Source organism: Urocampus carinirostris, chromosome 1 (assembly GCF_059441175.1).
Source record: "Urocampus carinirostris isolate Australia breed hairy pipefish chromosome 1, RoL_Ucar_1.0, whole genome shotgun sequence".
NCBI classification, from domain to species: domain Eukaryota; kingdom Metazoa; phylum Chordata; class Actinopteri; order Syngnathiformes; family Syngnathidae; genus Urocampus; species Urocampus carinirostris.
The window spans coordinates 61,402,127-61,418,735 of NC_142349.1; the positions used below are offsets into that span (position 1 = coordinate 61,402,127).

Sequence of the window (16,609 nt, forward strand, 5' to 3'; positions counted from 1 at the left end):
AGAGATCAAAGAGATCAAAGCCAGGAGAGAAAGCTTACCACGTATTGTGAGTCATAATTTTATTCATATTTAGGTTTTTTTTGTCTTTTATTAGCATATTTGGTATTGGAGTAATCCAAAAGTAATTGAAAGTAATCAAGTTAAAGTAAACCTACCCAACCCTGACTATCACAGTGCAGGTGCATTTATACAGAGACTTGATTACGCACAGGTGGATTCCATTTATCATCGTTAGTCATTTAGATCAACATTGGATCATTCCGAGATCTTGACTGAACTTCTGAACAGAGTTTGCTGCACTGAAAGTAAAGGGGGCTGAATAATTTTGCACAGCCACGTTTTCGTTTTTTTATTTGTTAAAAAAGTTTAAAATATGCAATAAAGTGTATTCCACTGCATGATTGTGTCCCACTTACTGTCTATTCTTCACCAGAAATTACCGTTTTATATCTTTTTGTTTGAAGTCTGAAATGTTGCAAAAGGTCACAAAGTTTGAGGGGGGCAAATAGTTTCGCAAGCCACTGTAAATCAACAGATCAGGTGAGAAACGTGAGTGAAATATACAATTTTTCCGATTACTCGGCACAACATCATTTTCTCCTTTAATCCCACATATTTACTGTTTCCACACAAAAAATCCTGGGTAAATATTGGATGTTAATTGTCATAATTGTGTGAAAACCAAAACCCTTTTATCCCAAAATAATTATAATAAAAAAAAATAGATTATAGCATAGTTACATATATATCTATACTCATGCATGGATTCCACACAGTGGGATTATTTAAGGGACGTGCACACAGCAGGACACCCACTAACCATGTTTTGGGGTTGTTTTGAAGCATTTTCACATAGAGGCCAATGAGAATATGCTCGTCAGACAGTCTGTCAACCGCGTCCAGGTTGCAGTGTAACCTGGACGTGTGCAGGAGTTCATATATAAAAGGAGGGAAGGAACATGAGCGGAGTGGAATTAAAGAAAAAAGAAAAGAAAAAAGCAAGCGATTTGAAGAGACGCCTGAAAAGCATCCATTCATGGGTGAGTGAAGAGGAACAAGGCCACATTATGTGCGATTATGCGGTGTGATAGAGGATGTGCTCGTAGATGCATGCAATGATTATACACCGCTTATATCTATGTAAAGTTAGCTATTTTTAAATGTGTATTTCTCAGACTCCTATGCTATGAAATTAACCTGTTTTTCTATTTTTAATACACAAGTAATCATTTACACACACAGTCACATTTCAAAGATCTACGGTTTTATTCGTTTATCTCTTACTCCGACAATCTACTATGTTTGTGTTTCTCAATTTTTTTGAAATTCTCAAGGCGTGTTTTTTTTCAATTTTTAGTCATATTTATCTAAGGACGGCATAGCAGCTGAGTGGGTAACGCGTCTTCAGCACGGTTAAATCCAACTACCAGCCTTCCTGTGCGGAGTTTGCATATTCTCCCCGTGCTTGTGTGGGTTTCCTTCGGGCACTCCAGTTTCCGCCGAAGTTCCGATGACATGCATTTCGAAATTATTGGCCGGTTCAAATTGTCCCTAGGTGTGAATGAGCGAGTGAGTTGTCCGTCTCTGTGTGCCCACAGACTAGTTGGCAACCGGTTCAGGGTATCCCCTGCCCACAGACTGAAGTCGGCCGGGATGGGCTCCAGCACCCCCCGCGACCCTACTGAGGATAAGCGGTGCAGATAACAGATGGATGAATACAATTTATTCAAAGCTTAGTTATCGTGTGGCCTTAATTCAATGCTCAATGATCATGTTGCCTACATTGACAATATAAAGTTGTTAATGAGTTAATGTTCTTCATTTTGGTTAATTGTTTTGGTGTAATTTTGAATTTTACTATAGTTTTGTTACTTGTCTTTCATGTTTTATTATATCTGTATCTTGTTTTCTTGAAAAATAACAACATTATAATTAAAATGAGCAAAAATGCCAGTCAAATATTTTCTACTACTTTTGAACATTTTCCTTTTTTTTCCCCTTTTTTAGTAAATTAAGAAAATAATGATTAAAACCAGAAAAAAATATGTGGAACATTTTTACATAATAAGATATATTTTTAAAATTGTATGCAGTGCAGTCTTACCACATGAGTGGAGAATTAGTAAAAACAAAAACAAAAACAATATTTAAAATGAGCAAAAATGATCTTCCATAAACAAAAAATGTTTCATTACCATTAATTTTTCTCCAATTTTTCAATAAACCAGAAAAAACACAATTAAAATCAGCAACACTGTGTCCAACTTTTTTATTTAATTACTTTTTATTTAATTACTTTTATTTTACGTTTTCTTGCAGTGCAATCTTAAAAATCTTAATTAAACATAAAAAGTACTACCTTATGAGTGGAGAAATAGGGTATAAAAAGAATAAAATAATACTTAATATGAGCAACAATTATCTGCCAGTAGAGCAAAAAAACATTTGTTTCGAATAAAAAAAGACTAAATCAACCAGGTCATGGGATCGAATCCAGCTACCAGCCTTCCTGTACGGAGTTCGCATGTTCTCCCTGTGGTAGCGCGGGTTTTCTCCAGGCACTCCGGTTTCCTCCCACATTCCAAAAACATGCATGTCAGGTTAATAGGCCTGTCCAAATTGTCCCTAGGTGTGAATGAGCTAGTGAGTTTCTGTGTGCCCTCCGATTGGCCAGCAACCAATTCAGGGTGTCCCCTGCCCACTCCCCGAAGATAGCTGGGATGGACTCCAGTACCCCCCGTGACCCTACTGAGGATAAGCGCTGCAGATAATGTCATGATTACTCATCACAATCACCTGTGCCAGCTCGATTGGCGCTAGCTGCTGCTGGTCACCTGATTGGTTCCTTGTCCTATTTACGCTCAGTCCTTCCACTCGCCTGTTGTCAGTCCATCAGCAAACCTCTGTTTTCACAAGGCAAGCATTTTTGACTCTGACATCTGTCCGTCCCGTTTTGTCACCCGTTTTCCACTCGTCCGATCCTGATTTCCCTGTTTGTCGCCTGCTACGACCCGTTTTTTGACCCTGACCATGTTTTGATCTCCCGTCCCGGCTAACGACCTGTTTTTCCGTCTAACTACGCTACGATCTCCCTCTCCTGAAGATCCACTTCTGCATTCGGAACACGTTCCGACCCCGTGAGCGTCTTGCTTCCTGAATCCAGCGAGCTGCCTTTCCTCTATATTTCAATAAATTTGTGAGTAACGTTACGCATTTGGGTCCTCCTTCTGTTCTGGTCGTGACAGATAATGGATGGATGAATGAAATCAACAAAATTATGCGCAAGATTTTTACTTTATAGGATTTATTATTTTATGCAGGGGGATATTATTTATCTCCCTGTACTACTACATTAAAAAGAAAACAATTTAATCTGCTGCCTTTTGCCGATATGAATAAACGTTAGTTTATTGTCTGATGACTGGAAGAAACCGAAGATTGAAATTGGGCAATTTGCAGCAGCACACTGCTTGAAAAACACTACTATGCATTCATCCATCCAAAACTAACGAACCCTACGAAAAGAAACAGATAGGGCAATAAAGTGGCAGGATATGACAAACAAACAAACAATAATCAAACAGATAAACAAGAACGATCATTGTGTACTTTAAATAAGTCTCTTTCAGAAAGCTAACAGGGCTAAAGGAGTGTGTGGTTTTCATTTGATGTCCTTGCATTCAGCAGCCAAACAATGGGCTCCCTGTTGTCAGAGAATTCAAGATCAAGGTAAAGAAAGCACAGGTGGTCAACATAATGAAAAGAAAGTTGGCTGAAGTCCATATCCACGACAGATTCGGGTTGGTGATAGCACAGGTGCAATCTAGCTCCTGTGGTGCTTAGCTATACTGAATTTGTAGCCATTCCTCTACAACTGTAGCCAAATGAGCTATTTTTCCAATAATTTGGGTACATTGATTGAATCACAAGTTGACCTAAAAATCATACGGTAGGAACTGCCGTAATTAGCTTTACTGAATCATTTTTCCCCCTGTTAAAGGTAAAATTTGGGATAAAAACGGTAATCGAGTAACTGCAGTTGTTAGCCGTGCCGACTTAGCTAGTTTTCTGTTAATTTTGTCAAATTGATTAACTCGGAAAGTAAAAAAAATAAGAAGATCATTGCATCTGTGCTGAACAAGGTCCCCTTTCCAGTAATTTGGACACACTGATCAATCACAAATGCGAATATATGTCGGGGCGGCAGTGGCTCAGGAGGTAGAGCTCGTCTTGGGATCAAGAGATCGCAGTTCGAATCCCGGCTCCTCCGTGTTACATGTCGAAGTGTCCTTGGGTAAAACACTGAACCCCTAATGCCCCCAATAAGCAGGTTAGCACCTTACATGGCTGCACGGCCGCTATTGGGAAATGTGAAGAACACTGTAAAGCGCTTTGGGAAGTCTTGACTTGAAAAGCGCTATATAGATGCAGATCATTTCATTTCATTCCATGTATATACCGGAGCTATATTCCCCTAGTGGGAGGTGGTATGAGTCAAGAACACTCTCATGTTCTTGACACTTTCTGGGAGAATGATACAGAGGAGGGGATTCCCAGCCCCATCGCTCAACCCAAACGATGTGTTGCAACTCCTGTAGTTGGGATTTATTAAGTGACCAAACCCTTATGCCGAGCGCCAAGCAGGAAGGCAACAAGTACCAATGTTGAAAGTATTAGGTATGACTTGGACCAGCGACCTATTCTCAACCGCATCAAGCTTTCTTATTCCACTTTAATTTCAAAATAAACTACACTTCACACCAACCATATTGAATGGATGCACTAGATATCAAAAAATAAAAATGTCAAAGTTCTTAGAGGGCTGCAGATACAGTACAGTATGTTTCCACACTAACTAGGAAGAGGAAGCAGGTTTCTTTTTTCGGGTGGATGCTGGGTGACCTCTCACATCGCCACACGCCGGTAGCGGTGGAAATAAGCACTACAGTAATGTTCTGTACTCGGAAAAAGGTGCACACAATACAAAATCTAACTTACAGCAATGTTCAAGTATTTTTCGATATCCCGACAAAAAATGTTTGCATCTACCTATTTTCGTAACTCAAATGGTCGTAAGTAGTGGAGCGTCTGTACTGGCATAGTTCACCCCACACATTCATGATCAGTCTTTCAGTAGACAGTATCCACTATCACTACTGCTTTTACTCTAAATTCCAATCTGAAATTTGGGAGTAGCACCTAGCCCTGTCATCTTTCTTGCACAACATTTGACAGATTATGAATTCCTCATGTGCAAACAGAGTGTTCAGATGCTCTACATGGTCAATAACATAAAGAATTCCATTCACTCATCACATCTCTCCCCGCATTAATGAAAGAGACGTTTTCCCTGGAGGATGCAGGTGGGACTAAACTCGAACAACAGTATACTTGACAGTCTTTATTCAGAGAAGAAATCCATTAGCAAGCAACATTTTAGTTGAGGCTTTTTTGACAACACCCATATAATCAGTGACTACGTTTACATCTAGGCAATAAAGCAGGACTACATATAGGAGTCAGTTGCGGTATAATTGCAGGCCTGAAATGTCTTTTTTATACAAATATTAAGTTCCTGTCTTTGGGCACTCGGTCATTATATTCTGTCATTGCACTATTCTATTTAATCCACAAAGATTGCACTAGTACTATAACTTGGGCCAGTCTCTAAGCACTATGTATTTTCCCCTTCTTTTTATCCTGAAAGTATTTTTTCTCTTTTAGAGTATCTATTACATGTTCACCCTGTAGTGCCATGTCTAAACCTTGCATAGTGTTTCACAATGTTGATATCAATGACAATAAAGACATCTCATTTCAATTCAATACATGCTTGAGTGTTCCGATTGCTTGTGCACACACGAATTTCGGTTATTTAAGATATTTTTCTGCCATAGCATCTGGACTTCTCCAAATTCCAATTATGTGGACTTGAGCTAGGTGAAACAAAAGCAACTATCTTCCAATGACTGCTTCATTTTTGTTTTTTTCTACAGTACAGGTGGTTTGTTTAGCGATCATACAATTATCTGATATATCTAGCATATAGTGTCACGAGACGTGGTGGCGTGGAAGGTGACCGGACCAGAACGGAGGCAGGAGGCATGAAGGGAGAACTCAAATGCGTTGACGATCCATAGGTTTTATTTAATAAAATAAAAGTCGCCCAATACTCCGGGGCAAAACAGAACAATACAGAGTTCCTCCGGCACGAACTCAACAGGACAAGGCATAACAGACTAAAACAGGACAAGGCATAACAGAACGGGATTGTGAATAATGAGTAATGAACCAGCACCCGCCAAACCCAAAATCCAGCCTTAAATAGCAGAACAGCAATCAGCTGATCTGCTTCAGCTTGAGTTCGGGGGCGTGGCATACTGGTCGTCATGGCGACCGTGACATATAGCCAACACTGTTTATCAGATTAACCAGCAGTCATCAAAAACAATATCCTTCCATTATCTGCACCGCTTATCCTCAGTAGGGTCACGGGGGTGCTGGAACCCAAACTAGCTATCTTCAGGCAATGGGGAGGAGACACCCTAAACTGGTTGCCAGACACTCACAGGGCACACAGAGACAGACAATTCACTCGCTCATTCACACCTAGGGACAATTTGGACCGGTCAATTAACCTAATATGCATGTTTTTGGAATATGTGAGGAAACCGGAGTGCCCGGAGGAAACCCACGCAAGCATGGGGAGAACATGCAAACTCCACACAGGAGGATTCGATCCCATCACCTCAGAACTGTGACACACGCGGTAACCACTGCCCTACCGTGCTGCCCCCCCAAAAAAACACACAAAAACCCAATACCCAAAAAAGATGTGATCCAAAGAGAAAAAATGACTTTATTCACGGAGAGTTTAATATAAATTTGGCGTGTATAGCCGTTTATTGTGGCAGCAACTTAAATTAAAGCAGCTTCACAAAAACACTTGGTCTTAATGCGAGTATTACAATATCAATGGTTGGTTTCGTCCTTTCATTTTCCGATTTCGTCTGCATGTATACACTGTCGAGTAATTGGATTGCTTGGTTGCACATGCAGTTCCTCAAGCTGGGATATTTTTATTACTGTGGGACTTGCACTACAGAGACATAGGATGCACGCAAACTCCGGCTTACTCTCTAAAAAGCCTCATGTCTATTGATTTCTCCAGTACATTTCCATTTTAATTTCTGCCCACGCATCAAAAAGGTTACAGACCTACGTAGTAGAAGCGTAACGTACAGTTATTGGCAGCAAGTGAGGCTGTGCCTCTCCTGTCATCCTGGAAATATGAAATGGATACATTTATTCAGTGTTTATGTTCTTTCTCGTGTAACCTCGCATTTCTTCAAACTTTCCTTTTCAAAATTGCTCATATTTCACATTTACTGTTCAAATACGATGAAAAAAAACCCGCCACCCGGGATCATTTGTTTCTCTATCACCCCCAAGAGGGACAATAGGTGAACTGTGTGGCTTGTGTGTCAAACTGAGAAAGTTAACAATGTTTTTACTCAATAAGAAAAGGGCATGGACTTCATTCATAAGTAAAAGTAAGCGAATAACACATTTTTTTCTAAACCTTTAGTTTGTATATTATTGGAAAAAAAAATCATTTTTTTTTAACAAAACATTTTTAATGTTGGCAATCAAATGATGAATAGTCTGTACAGTAGGTTAATTTATTTTAAGATCCAACTGTGCCTCACTGAGTGGATGCCACGGTTGTATCCATTCATATATAGTGTAAGTCTTTGGTTATGGCAAGCCACGTGCAAGCAAACCTTATAATCAGATAGGTTGCAAAAAAGGCTCATGATTGGAGCACGGGGGAAAAAGTATTTTGTCAGTTTTGGTCATTTTAATGGGATATTTTTTTATGTATTTAATGTCTAAAGTTTTGCAACTATGTTACTCTCACTGGATCCTTGTCATCAGAATAAACGCAAATCCATCTACTAGTGACCGCAAGAGCCAAGAAGAGAACCGCAGGTTCAAGAGCGGTCTCCATTCGGGACCAGATGCTGTGGAATTCTCTTCCCCCTAAGATTGGATCTGCAACCTAGTGGAATTGTTTAAATCTAGGCTTAAAACACACTTCTATTCTATAGCTTATGAATAACCTACATTTAATGTTGACAATATCTGTGTATTATTTGTTATTGCAACATCCTAGGAGGGGGATTACCTCAAGATTTCTTCATTTTCCTCATGTTGAAGTTTTGAGATTTCCCTTGCCCTCATGTAGGTTTTAGATCAGGGGATGGTGTAATAATAGTCTGTGTGCTGTGCAGCCCTTTGAGATTCCTTGTGATTAAGGGATATACAAATAAACATGACTTGACTTGACTACTTTATATGGTTTATTTGTTTGATTCTAGGCATGTAACCGATTCATTCGGATTCAGACTTCTAAACCAAGTCAGACTACTCCCTGCATTTTAAGGGAGAGAGACTAAGCTGCTTTGGATTCTGTACAGAATTACCGTCAATGGTGGATTTAAAAGTTGATTATTTTGATTTCATTGTATTTTTGTTCTCGAGATAAGTGCACTGCACACATGCAAGGGAGCACTTTGCCACACTTGTGTCACTTACCCTCTGCCTTTCAGCAGATGTTGAGCGATATCGTGACTCCTGCTGTAAGGCAAACTCGATGCTTTGAGCAAAGGGGAGGCAACATATGGACACACACAATTGTCCGAAGTCCGCTGGGAGCGCAACAACCTGAAATGATCCCTTGGAAAAATCCAGGGCGTCCATTGTTGTACTCACTTTTTGGAGGAGTACGGATTCCCTGACGTTGGCATTGAGTGGGAAAAACAGTATTCACTGGGGCCGTTCATCGGTCTTGGAGGCCTATGGAAAAGCAAGCGGTGGGTTCAATCAAAAAACGTGATATCATATTTACAGTATTGAAATATCATATTGAAGAAAGAACAAAATACAATGACGTGCAATGAAGTGGAGGTAGGAGCAAAAGGAGTTCACAGCAGCGAAGGAGTGGGTGATTGTTGTGTGATCACAAAGAGTTAGAACAAAAAGAACAGCACGAATAAAAAGGACACATTTCGGGAGGTGTTAAAGAATCAAAGCAAACTCACCACGTGTCTCTAGGGAAAAAGAAGTAGAGGGAAAAGAGTAAAGTCACAAGCAGCACAGCCAAGACAATTTATATAGAGTTAAAAAAAACATATTGATTGCTATTTCTGTCCTAAAGCCTAACTTTGTGTCAATTGACGCATCGCACTTAACTCACAACGGTAAAACCAATTTTTTTTTTACCTAAAAAAGGTTCAGTGTGTGTTATTTGGCTGTTAGATGTTGCTGTACTGTGTCATACAGCCAAAATCTGTCAAGACCAAGACGGAATCAGGACCCAAATGCGTAGCGTTAACCACAAGTTAATTGATAGAAAGAGAAAGGGCAGCGCCCGCGATCCGGTGCTCCCTGGATGCGGGAAGCAAGCCGCTCACGCAATCGGATCGTGATCCGAATACGGAAGTAGATGTTCCGGAGCGGGAGCTTGCGGTGTCAAAGGACGGGAAAAAACAGGTCGATAGCCGGGACAGGAGAGCAAAAACGTGTTCGGGATCAAAAACGGGTCGGAAGCCAGGACGGGAGAGCAAACGTGGTCGGAATCAAAAACAGGTCGGAGCCGGAGACAAACGGGGAGATTAGGAATGGACGGGTGGAAGAACGGGAGCAAAAACGGGACAGGCGGGAGTCAGGGTCAAAATGCTTGCCTTGTAATAACAGAGGTTTGCTGACGGACTGACAACCGGAGAGTGACAGGACTGGGCTTAAAAAAGGACAGGGAACCAGTCAGGTAGCCCGCAGCGGCTGGCGCCAAATGAGCGGGCACAGGTGATACTAATCGGTAATCATGACAAAAATCAAGTGCTAAAAAGCACTAGGAGGACTACAAACTATGTAACTAAACTGCACCATTTTTCTTCTCATGTTTTACATACTTGAAGGTTCAGAAATGTGTAACTAATTTACATAACATGAGGCTCACCAAGAAGAATAAACTTTACATTTTAATGTAAAAACATTAACACTGAAAACCACGGGAAATATCATTAAGATATTAAAAATCTACAAAGAAAAGATAAAATACAAAATCATTTTAACCTTTTCATGCTCAACAAATTTTAGGTCAACAACACAGAATTTGTCACGGTTGCTAAGGCGCCCAATTTGACCCGCCCGTGTGGCACCAGCTGCGGCTCATTGACGGATTGGCTTTCTGTCTATTTAAGCTCAGAGCTCTCATTTTTCCTTTGTCAGTCCGTCAACGAACTTCTGCCCCGCAAGACGTGGGTTTCGACTCAGTCCTGTTCCTGTTGGTATTTCCCTTTCGGTATCGTTCCCGTTTATTTTGTCCTGTTTTATTTCGGTTTCCAGTTTTGTTTCTGTCTATTTTTGTCCTGTTTATTACTTTATCCAGTTTTCATTCCCTTCTAGTTTGTCCTGTTTATTTTTGATATCCTGTTTCATTATTTATCCTGTCCGTCCCGGTTCCTGACAGAATTCCCAAATTGCATATTGACCAATCATAAACAAGAGGCATCTCCGAGGGAACCAGCTATTGATGAGTGGGAGCTGGCACCGTTCGTTCACTTCATAGAGGCTAATAGAAACTTTTCGTTCACGAATGACCCAAGTCGGGTGCTGTCAAAACTCAGCCCTCATTCGCCTCATTTCTTTTGCCGCATTTGTAAATACTATATTCTGAATCGCTATCCAACTATATGGTGGTCGCTATTTTGAATGCTGACATGACAAAAATAATTCGGAGGAGACCAGAAAACTGGCGTTAGGTTTGCACCGGCATGCCGCCGTTGGCGTTCTGCAGCCAAAGTAACACACCACTTTTGACCGTCTGTAACGATAACAGCGAAAAATAATCAGTTCGGTTACCCGTTACTGAAAAATAACGCCGTTACATAACATGCTCTTCCTCTTCTGTGTTTTAATAGTCAGTATTGCTAAGCGACATTTTCAATCTGTTTCATCCGTAAACCACGTTTTCCCACGCTGAAGTTGAATACGGTCACGTGACAAAGCTGCTACGTTTGATTGGTTAAACATGGTAGCGCCTGCCGGAGGTCTCCGTCATGATATATGCGCCTTAGCGGAGACGGACAGACACATAATTACATGGAGGGGATTTATTCAGTAACAAAGTAACGACTTCTATGTTGTCTAATGTAGTGGAGTAAAAGTACAGTTTTTTCTTCACAAATTTACTCAAGTAAAATTATAGGGATTTAAAAATATCCTACAGGTACAAAATTTCCCAAAACCTACTCAAGAAAATGTAACGGAGTACATGTACTCCGTTACTACCCACCTCTGATTTTCTACCATTTCAACTTGAAGTTGTCATGGTTGTCATGGCGCCCAATTTGCCCCGCCCGTGTGGTGCCAGCAGCGGCCCGTTGACAGATTGGCTTTCCGTCTATTTAAGCTCAGTGCCTCACTCTTCCTTTGTCGGTCCGTCAACGAACCTCTGCCCCGCAAGACGTGGGTTTTGACTCAGTCCTGTTTCCTGTTGGTATTTCCTGTCCGGTATTGTTCCCATTTATTTTGTCCTGTTTAATATCGGTTTCCGGTTTCGTTCCCGTCTAGTATGTCCTGTTTAATTTCGATATCCTGTCTGGATATCAATCCTGTTTGTCCCGTTGTTTAATATCCGTTTCCAGTTTTGTTCCAGTCTAGTTCGTCCTGTTTATTTTCGATATCCGGTTTTGATATCAATCTAGTCTGTCCTGTCCTGTCCGATATCGACCCCATCTGTTCGATATCTGCTCTGGCAATTGGTATCAATCCCGTCGGCCTCTGGCTTCCTTTCGTTCCACGCCAGACTGCTGCCTAACGTGCATGACTCCCCATTTCCCGGAAAATAAAAGACTTGTGTGAGAAACGTCACATTTGGGTCCTGTTCCTGTTCCGGCTCATGACAGAAGTATGTGGCACGCTAGCCGTAGTTTGCCCACCTCTCTTTTAAAGCATTCTGGTAATTAAGTTCTTTACTTTGATCTGAGAGGGCTGTGCTAAGATTCCATCCCACTTGAGCCTCTTGTGAGTTACAAACTCCGTGCCATGCTTGAAAATTAAAGGTTTATTCTTAAGCTCCCCTTTTCATGGGACTTCCAAATAAATCCCTATGGGAACATTTTGGCTTTGCACTAAAACCATTCACGTCGGGAAGGCAACCTAATTCAACAAAAAGCAAAGAGAATGGATTTCACAAAAACACAAGTAAAGGGAGCAGTAAAGACATTGTTGTAGATTGCAATCACTCCCGGAGCTGTAATTAAGCCTCATTGATTAGCTGACCCATGAGATTGAGTGGAATTGCTGGAGATTTAGAGGCGGTGACCCAATCCCGGTTAGAAAGTGAGGATGATAACCCCCAAGAAAACCAGGAGGAACATACACAATATGGGCGAGGTTGAGAGGTTTCTCCGGCATGTCGGGGAAGAAGGGATGAAGCGGTTCCCTGCTGGACGCGCAGCTCAAAGACTTGCTGAGGGCGTGAGTTAGCTTTTTGGCCGGGGATTTCTAGGAACAGAGCATTGAGAAATCAAATCAAACCACGGCCTGAAGGCCACCCTTACGTCATGGTGCGCAAAATAGCCGCATTGACTGGTCCGGCTGCAGACACACCTCCCTCTCTACCCCGCCCCTGCGCCTTACCCATGATGTATACTCCTTCATTTGATGCTGGTTGCTATGGGAACCGCTGGCATGCCCCCTCCAGAAGCAGTCCTGACAGAGCTGGTAATTATGACATTGCTGGCAGCGGTAGCGGAAGCCCATCATACTCTCCGTGTGGCAGTAGGAGCACTCGACCGGGTGGAAAACTGCGGGAGGGCAGAATACACGTGCATAAGTAGAAGCAAAATTAAAATAAAATAGTTCTACATGGAATAAAAGAATCATTTATGCAGAGGAAAGAACACCGGAGATGGGATTATATCCCTCAAGGGTTCGGGATTTAGATCCACATGACCTGGCCAACTGTGCAATTCTAAAACCACTACCGTAAATACAGGACTACAAACCACACCTGATTATACCTGATTAAAAGCCGCATGCGCAAATTTAAGATCGAATCTTAATTTTGTCTTTGTACGAGACGCACCAGATTTTAAGGCGAAAGCTTCAAGGTAGGTTAAGTATTTTTCCTATTATGTATATGTTAACAATGCAGCCCTCATGTTTTATTCTAGTCTATCTATTTATTTATTTGATAGACAAAATCGTTCATCATACCAGGCAATCGTACATGGTTTTGTTTTTCTTCTTATTGCAAATGTCAGAACCAGAACAGGAGGAAGACCCAGATGCATAACGTTTTCACACAAGCTTTATTTTACAGGAATGGGGCAGTCATGCACGTGAACACAAACGCCAGAGATTCGGCAATCGCTGGGCGGAAGAAGTAAGACAGAAGTCCGGCGTGGAAAAACAGGAAGCCAGAGGCCGACTAGATCGATAACAGATACGCGAGCAGATACTGGACAGACGGGGTCGATACTGGACAGGACGGACAGTCAGGATCGATACTAGATACCGGAGACTGTAGCAAGATTTCAGACAGTACGAGACAGACTGGATCGATACCAGACACTGAAGACTGGAGTCAGAAATCAAACAGAACGAGATAGATGGGATCGATACCCAATACTGGAAACTGGAGTCACAAAGCAAACAGGATGAGATAGACGTGATCAATACTAAACAGGATTTACAAGCAGGATATCGGACAGTATCAAAACACACGTCTTGCAGGTGCAGAGGTTCGTTGACAGACTGACAAGAGGTGAGTGAGACCCCTGAGATTTAATAGGAGGGAAGTCAGGCAACGAGCCGCAGCTGGCGCCAAACGGGCGGGGCCAAGCGAGGGCAACCGTGACAGCAAAAAATAGAAAAACAACAAAAAATAACAACTTGTGATATTCAATATTTGCAATAATACAATATACTCAATATTCATAAATAAGACACCTTCCCAAATATACAAGCCTCTGAAATACCAAATATAACATTTAGAAAATCCAGGTCTATTATACTATGTTGTCAGGTGGGAGCATTCCAAAATAGTGGAGAACAGAATTTATGGTCACATCTGAAATGAGATTTGATTTTTTTCTAATTTAAGCGAAAAGATTATATCGTGTAGCCATGTTTTAATAATATAATAATAATTTCCTTTGTATTGTCATTCTTTGTAACAATGTACACAGAACGAAATGTCGATACACCTGACCCGTTGTAGCGAGCCGATGCAGCCGCAGCCAACAGAGGGCGCCGCCATTATACCAATTAGGTATGACTCGGCCGAGGCGCGAACCAGCGACCTCCCAGTCTCAAAGCGGGCACACTACCATCCAGGCTACTGAGCTGGTAAAGGCAGGTGGTTCTGAGGACTTCCACAATTGTATCCTTCGACGGGCTATCAAAGAGGCGAAGGCTATAAGGTTATCCTGAATAACAGTTGTTGAGAGATTGTCAGGGGACCTTTCCTCTAATTTACCTTGGTCGCATATTTTCCGACCATTCTACCATTTGGGATGGTGATTATGTAGGCAAGCACATATTTACTATTGCGCAAAAAGAAAAGGAAAATGAGAAAAGCGTCACACAGACGTGTCTTTCTGTCTTTTTTGCCTTTTTTGGAGGTTAATGCGAAAATGGACCGAATCGCATTTGCTTGTCATCATTCCCCATGGATTCAAGGAAACTCCAGAGACTTAACAACGACAAAGATATTACAGGTAAGGATATTTTTCTCTGCAGCTAGGCTCCAGCCAAGGCCAAGAGCGCTGCTTTTGACGCGGAGCCCCGATGGGCAACAGAGCTGGGGGGATTCTTCGAAGGGCCTGCTGCGCGTTTGAAGTCGCTGCAGACACCCCTGCGACCATCCGCCACTTAAAAAAATAAAAAGAACAAGCCCCACCGTATTTAAAGCCGCAGTATTTAGAAAAAGTGGCGGCTTGGAGTCTGAAATTTACTGCAACTATAGCACTATAAAAAAAATTACAAACTTATTTTTTGATGAAGGAAGCATTTATTTGCTAGTTTTGTCATGATGACTGATTAATTTCACTTGTACCCGCTCGTCCGGAGCTAGCTGCTGCCGGCTTCCTGATTGGTTCCCTGACCTACTTAAGCTCCTACTTTTCACTCGCCTGTGGTCAGTCCGTCAGCGAACTTCTGTTTCCACAAGGTAAGCTTTTTTGACTCTGACTCCGTTTTTTTCACCCGTTTTCCACCCGTCCGTTCCTGATTTCCATGTTTGTCTCCGGCTACGACCAATTTTTTGACCCCGACCACATTCTGCTCTCCCGTCCCGGCTATCGACCTGTTTTTCCATTTACATTCACTACATTCTCCACGTTCCAATTCTGTGAGCGGCTCTCTTCCCGCCTCCAGCGAGACCCGGATTGCGGGCGCTACCTTTCCTCTATATCTCAATAAACTTGTGGTTAACGTTACGCATCTGGGTCCTAATTCTATTCTGGTCATGACAATTTCATTTATTTATTTTTTTCTTTCAGTCTGGTGCCTCTTTTGGCCAACGCGTGCAACCTACTGAGTTTCGATTTGCTTTATTATTTTTGATTGTTATAATGCCTTTACTCCAACCTCTTACAGTTTCTGCCTTCAGTTTCCTCTTTCGCAGATAAAATGGATGCTCTTTGCGTGAAATTCTTCAGATTGACTTATTAGATCTAGGACCTTGTCCAATTCTATCAGATTCAGGTGTCTTCTGAAAGCTTCTACTAGTGTGTTTGCATTGCTACATACCGTTCTCCACATTAGCCAGCCGGTGCATGAGAGGTAACCACACCAGACACTGAGGAGGTGGGTCTGACATCAAGGTGTCCAGGAAAATGTTCAGGGAGACCTTTTTCTGCTCAAAATGCAAATTGATTGGTTGATAATCACAGTAGAGAAACGTGAAAACACATTAACAATGAATAAATGGAGGCCTACCTGCTGCATGAAGCAGCTTTTGGCCGCTTGCTCCGTGTAGCCGAACGAAGGCCCCTCAAAAACCGCCATGGGCAGCTTGAGAACCTCCTTCAGAAACTGGTCGAAATGCGCGTACACCATGATTCCCACCGGGTCGGATATTAGTGAAAAAATATCTGCAGGGAAGGATTGGCAAATAATTGGCGGCTTCCAACGCAGTGGGCTAATTACAGCATCACAAACAGTGCAATTACCCTACTTGCTGTGGGAAACAAATTAAAGACGAGCAGCTGTTCAAATTGTTTTGTTTAAAAAATACAAACAGCATGGTATTTGACGCTTGTCGGGACAATGTATTCAATCTTATGGCTTTTATATGTCGAATATAAAGCCAAACAATTTTGGTATATTTACTTCGCACATTGATCCTTTAAGCCTAGTATAGGACTTTGTGCAAAAAAGATGGATGTCTTTAAAGGGATACCCAAATTCTTAAACATACAAAATGAATAAAGAGGAGACTAAGGAGGCGATTAATGCAACACAATCTTCTAAAGGCACGACAGTCGTAGCAAATGGATATTCTAAAATCAGTTTTAATTACAATCCGGCATCT

The 16,609-nt window shown here is 41.7% G+C and overlaps 1 protein-coding gene across 3 annotated transcripts in view; it reads right to left on the reverse strand.

Moving 5' to 3' along the window:
- Window positions 1-16,609, reverse strand: part of dtna (dystrobrevin, alpha) — a 66,239-nt gene that overhangs the window by 23,655 nt on the left and 25,975 nt on the right. The window contains exons 6-11 of one of the 3 annotated variants that reach the window (XM_088347495.1): window positions 16,015-16,169; window positions 15,826-15,931; window positions 12,709-12,875; window positions 12,449-12,573; window positions 8,776-8,859; window positions 821-916 (exon numbers count right to left, since the gene is read on the reverse strand). In XM_088347495.1, coding sequence (XP_088203621.1) covers window positions 821-916; window positions 8,776-8,859; window positions 12,449-12,573; window positions 12,709-12,875; window positions 15,826-15,931; window positions 16,015-16,169 — 733 coding nt within the window. Of the gene's footprint in view, window positions 1-820; window positions 917-8,598; window positions 8,641-8,775; window positions 8,860-12,448; window positions 12,574-12,708; window positions 12,876-15,825; window positions 15,932-16,014; window positions 16,170-16,609 lie in introns of all 3 variants that reach the window. The other 2 variants (XM_088347482.1, XM_088347488.1) reach the window with 2 other exon arrangements.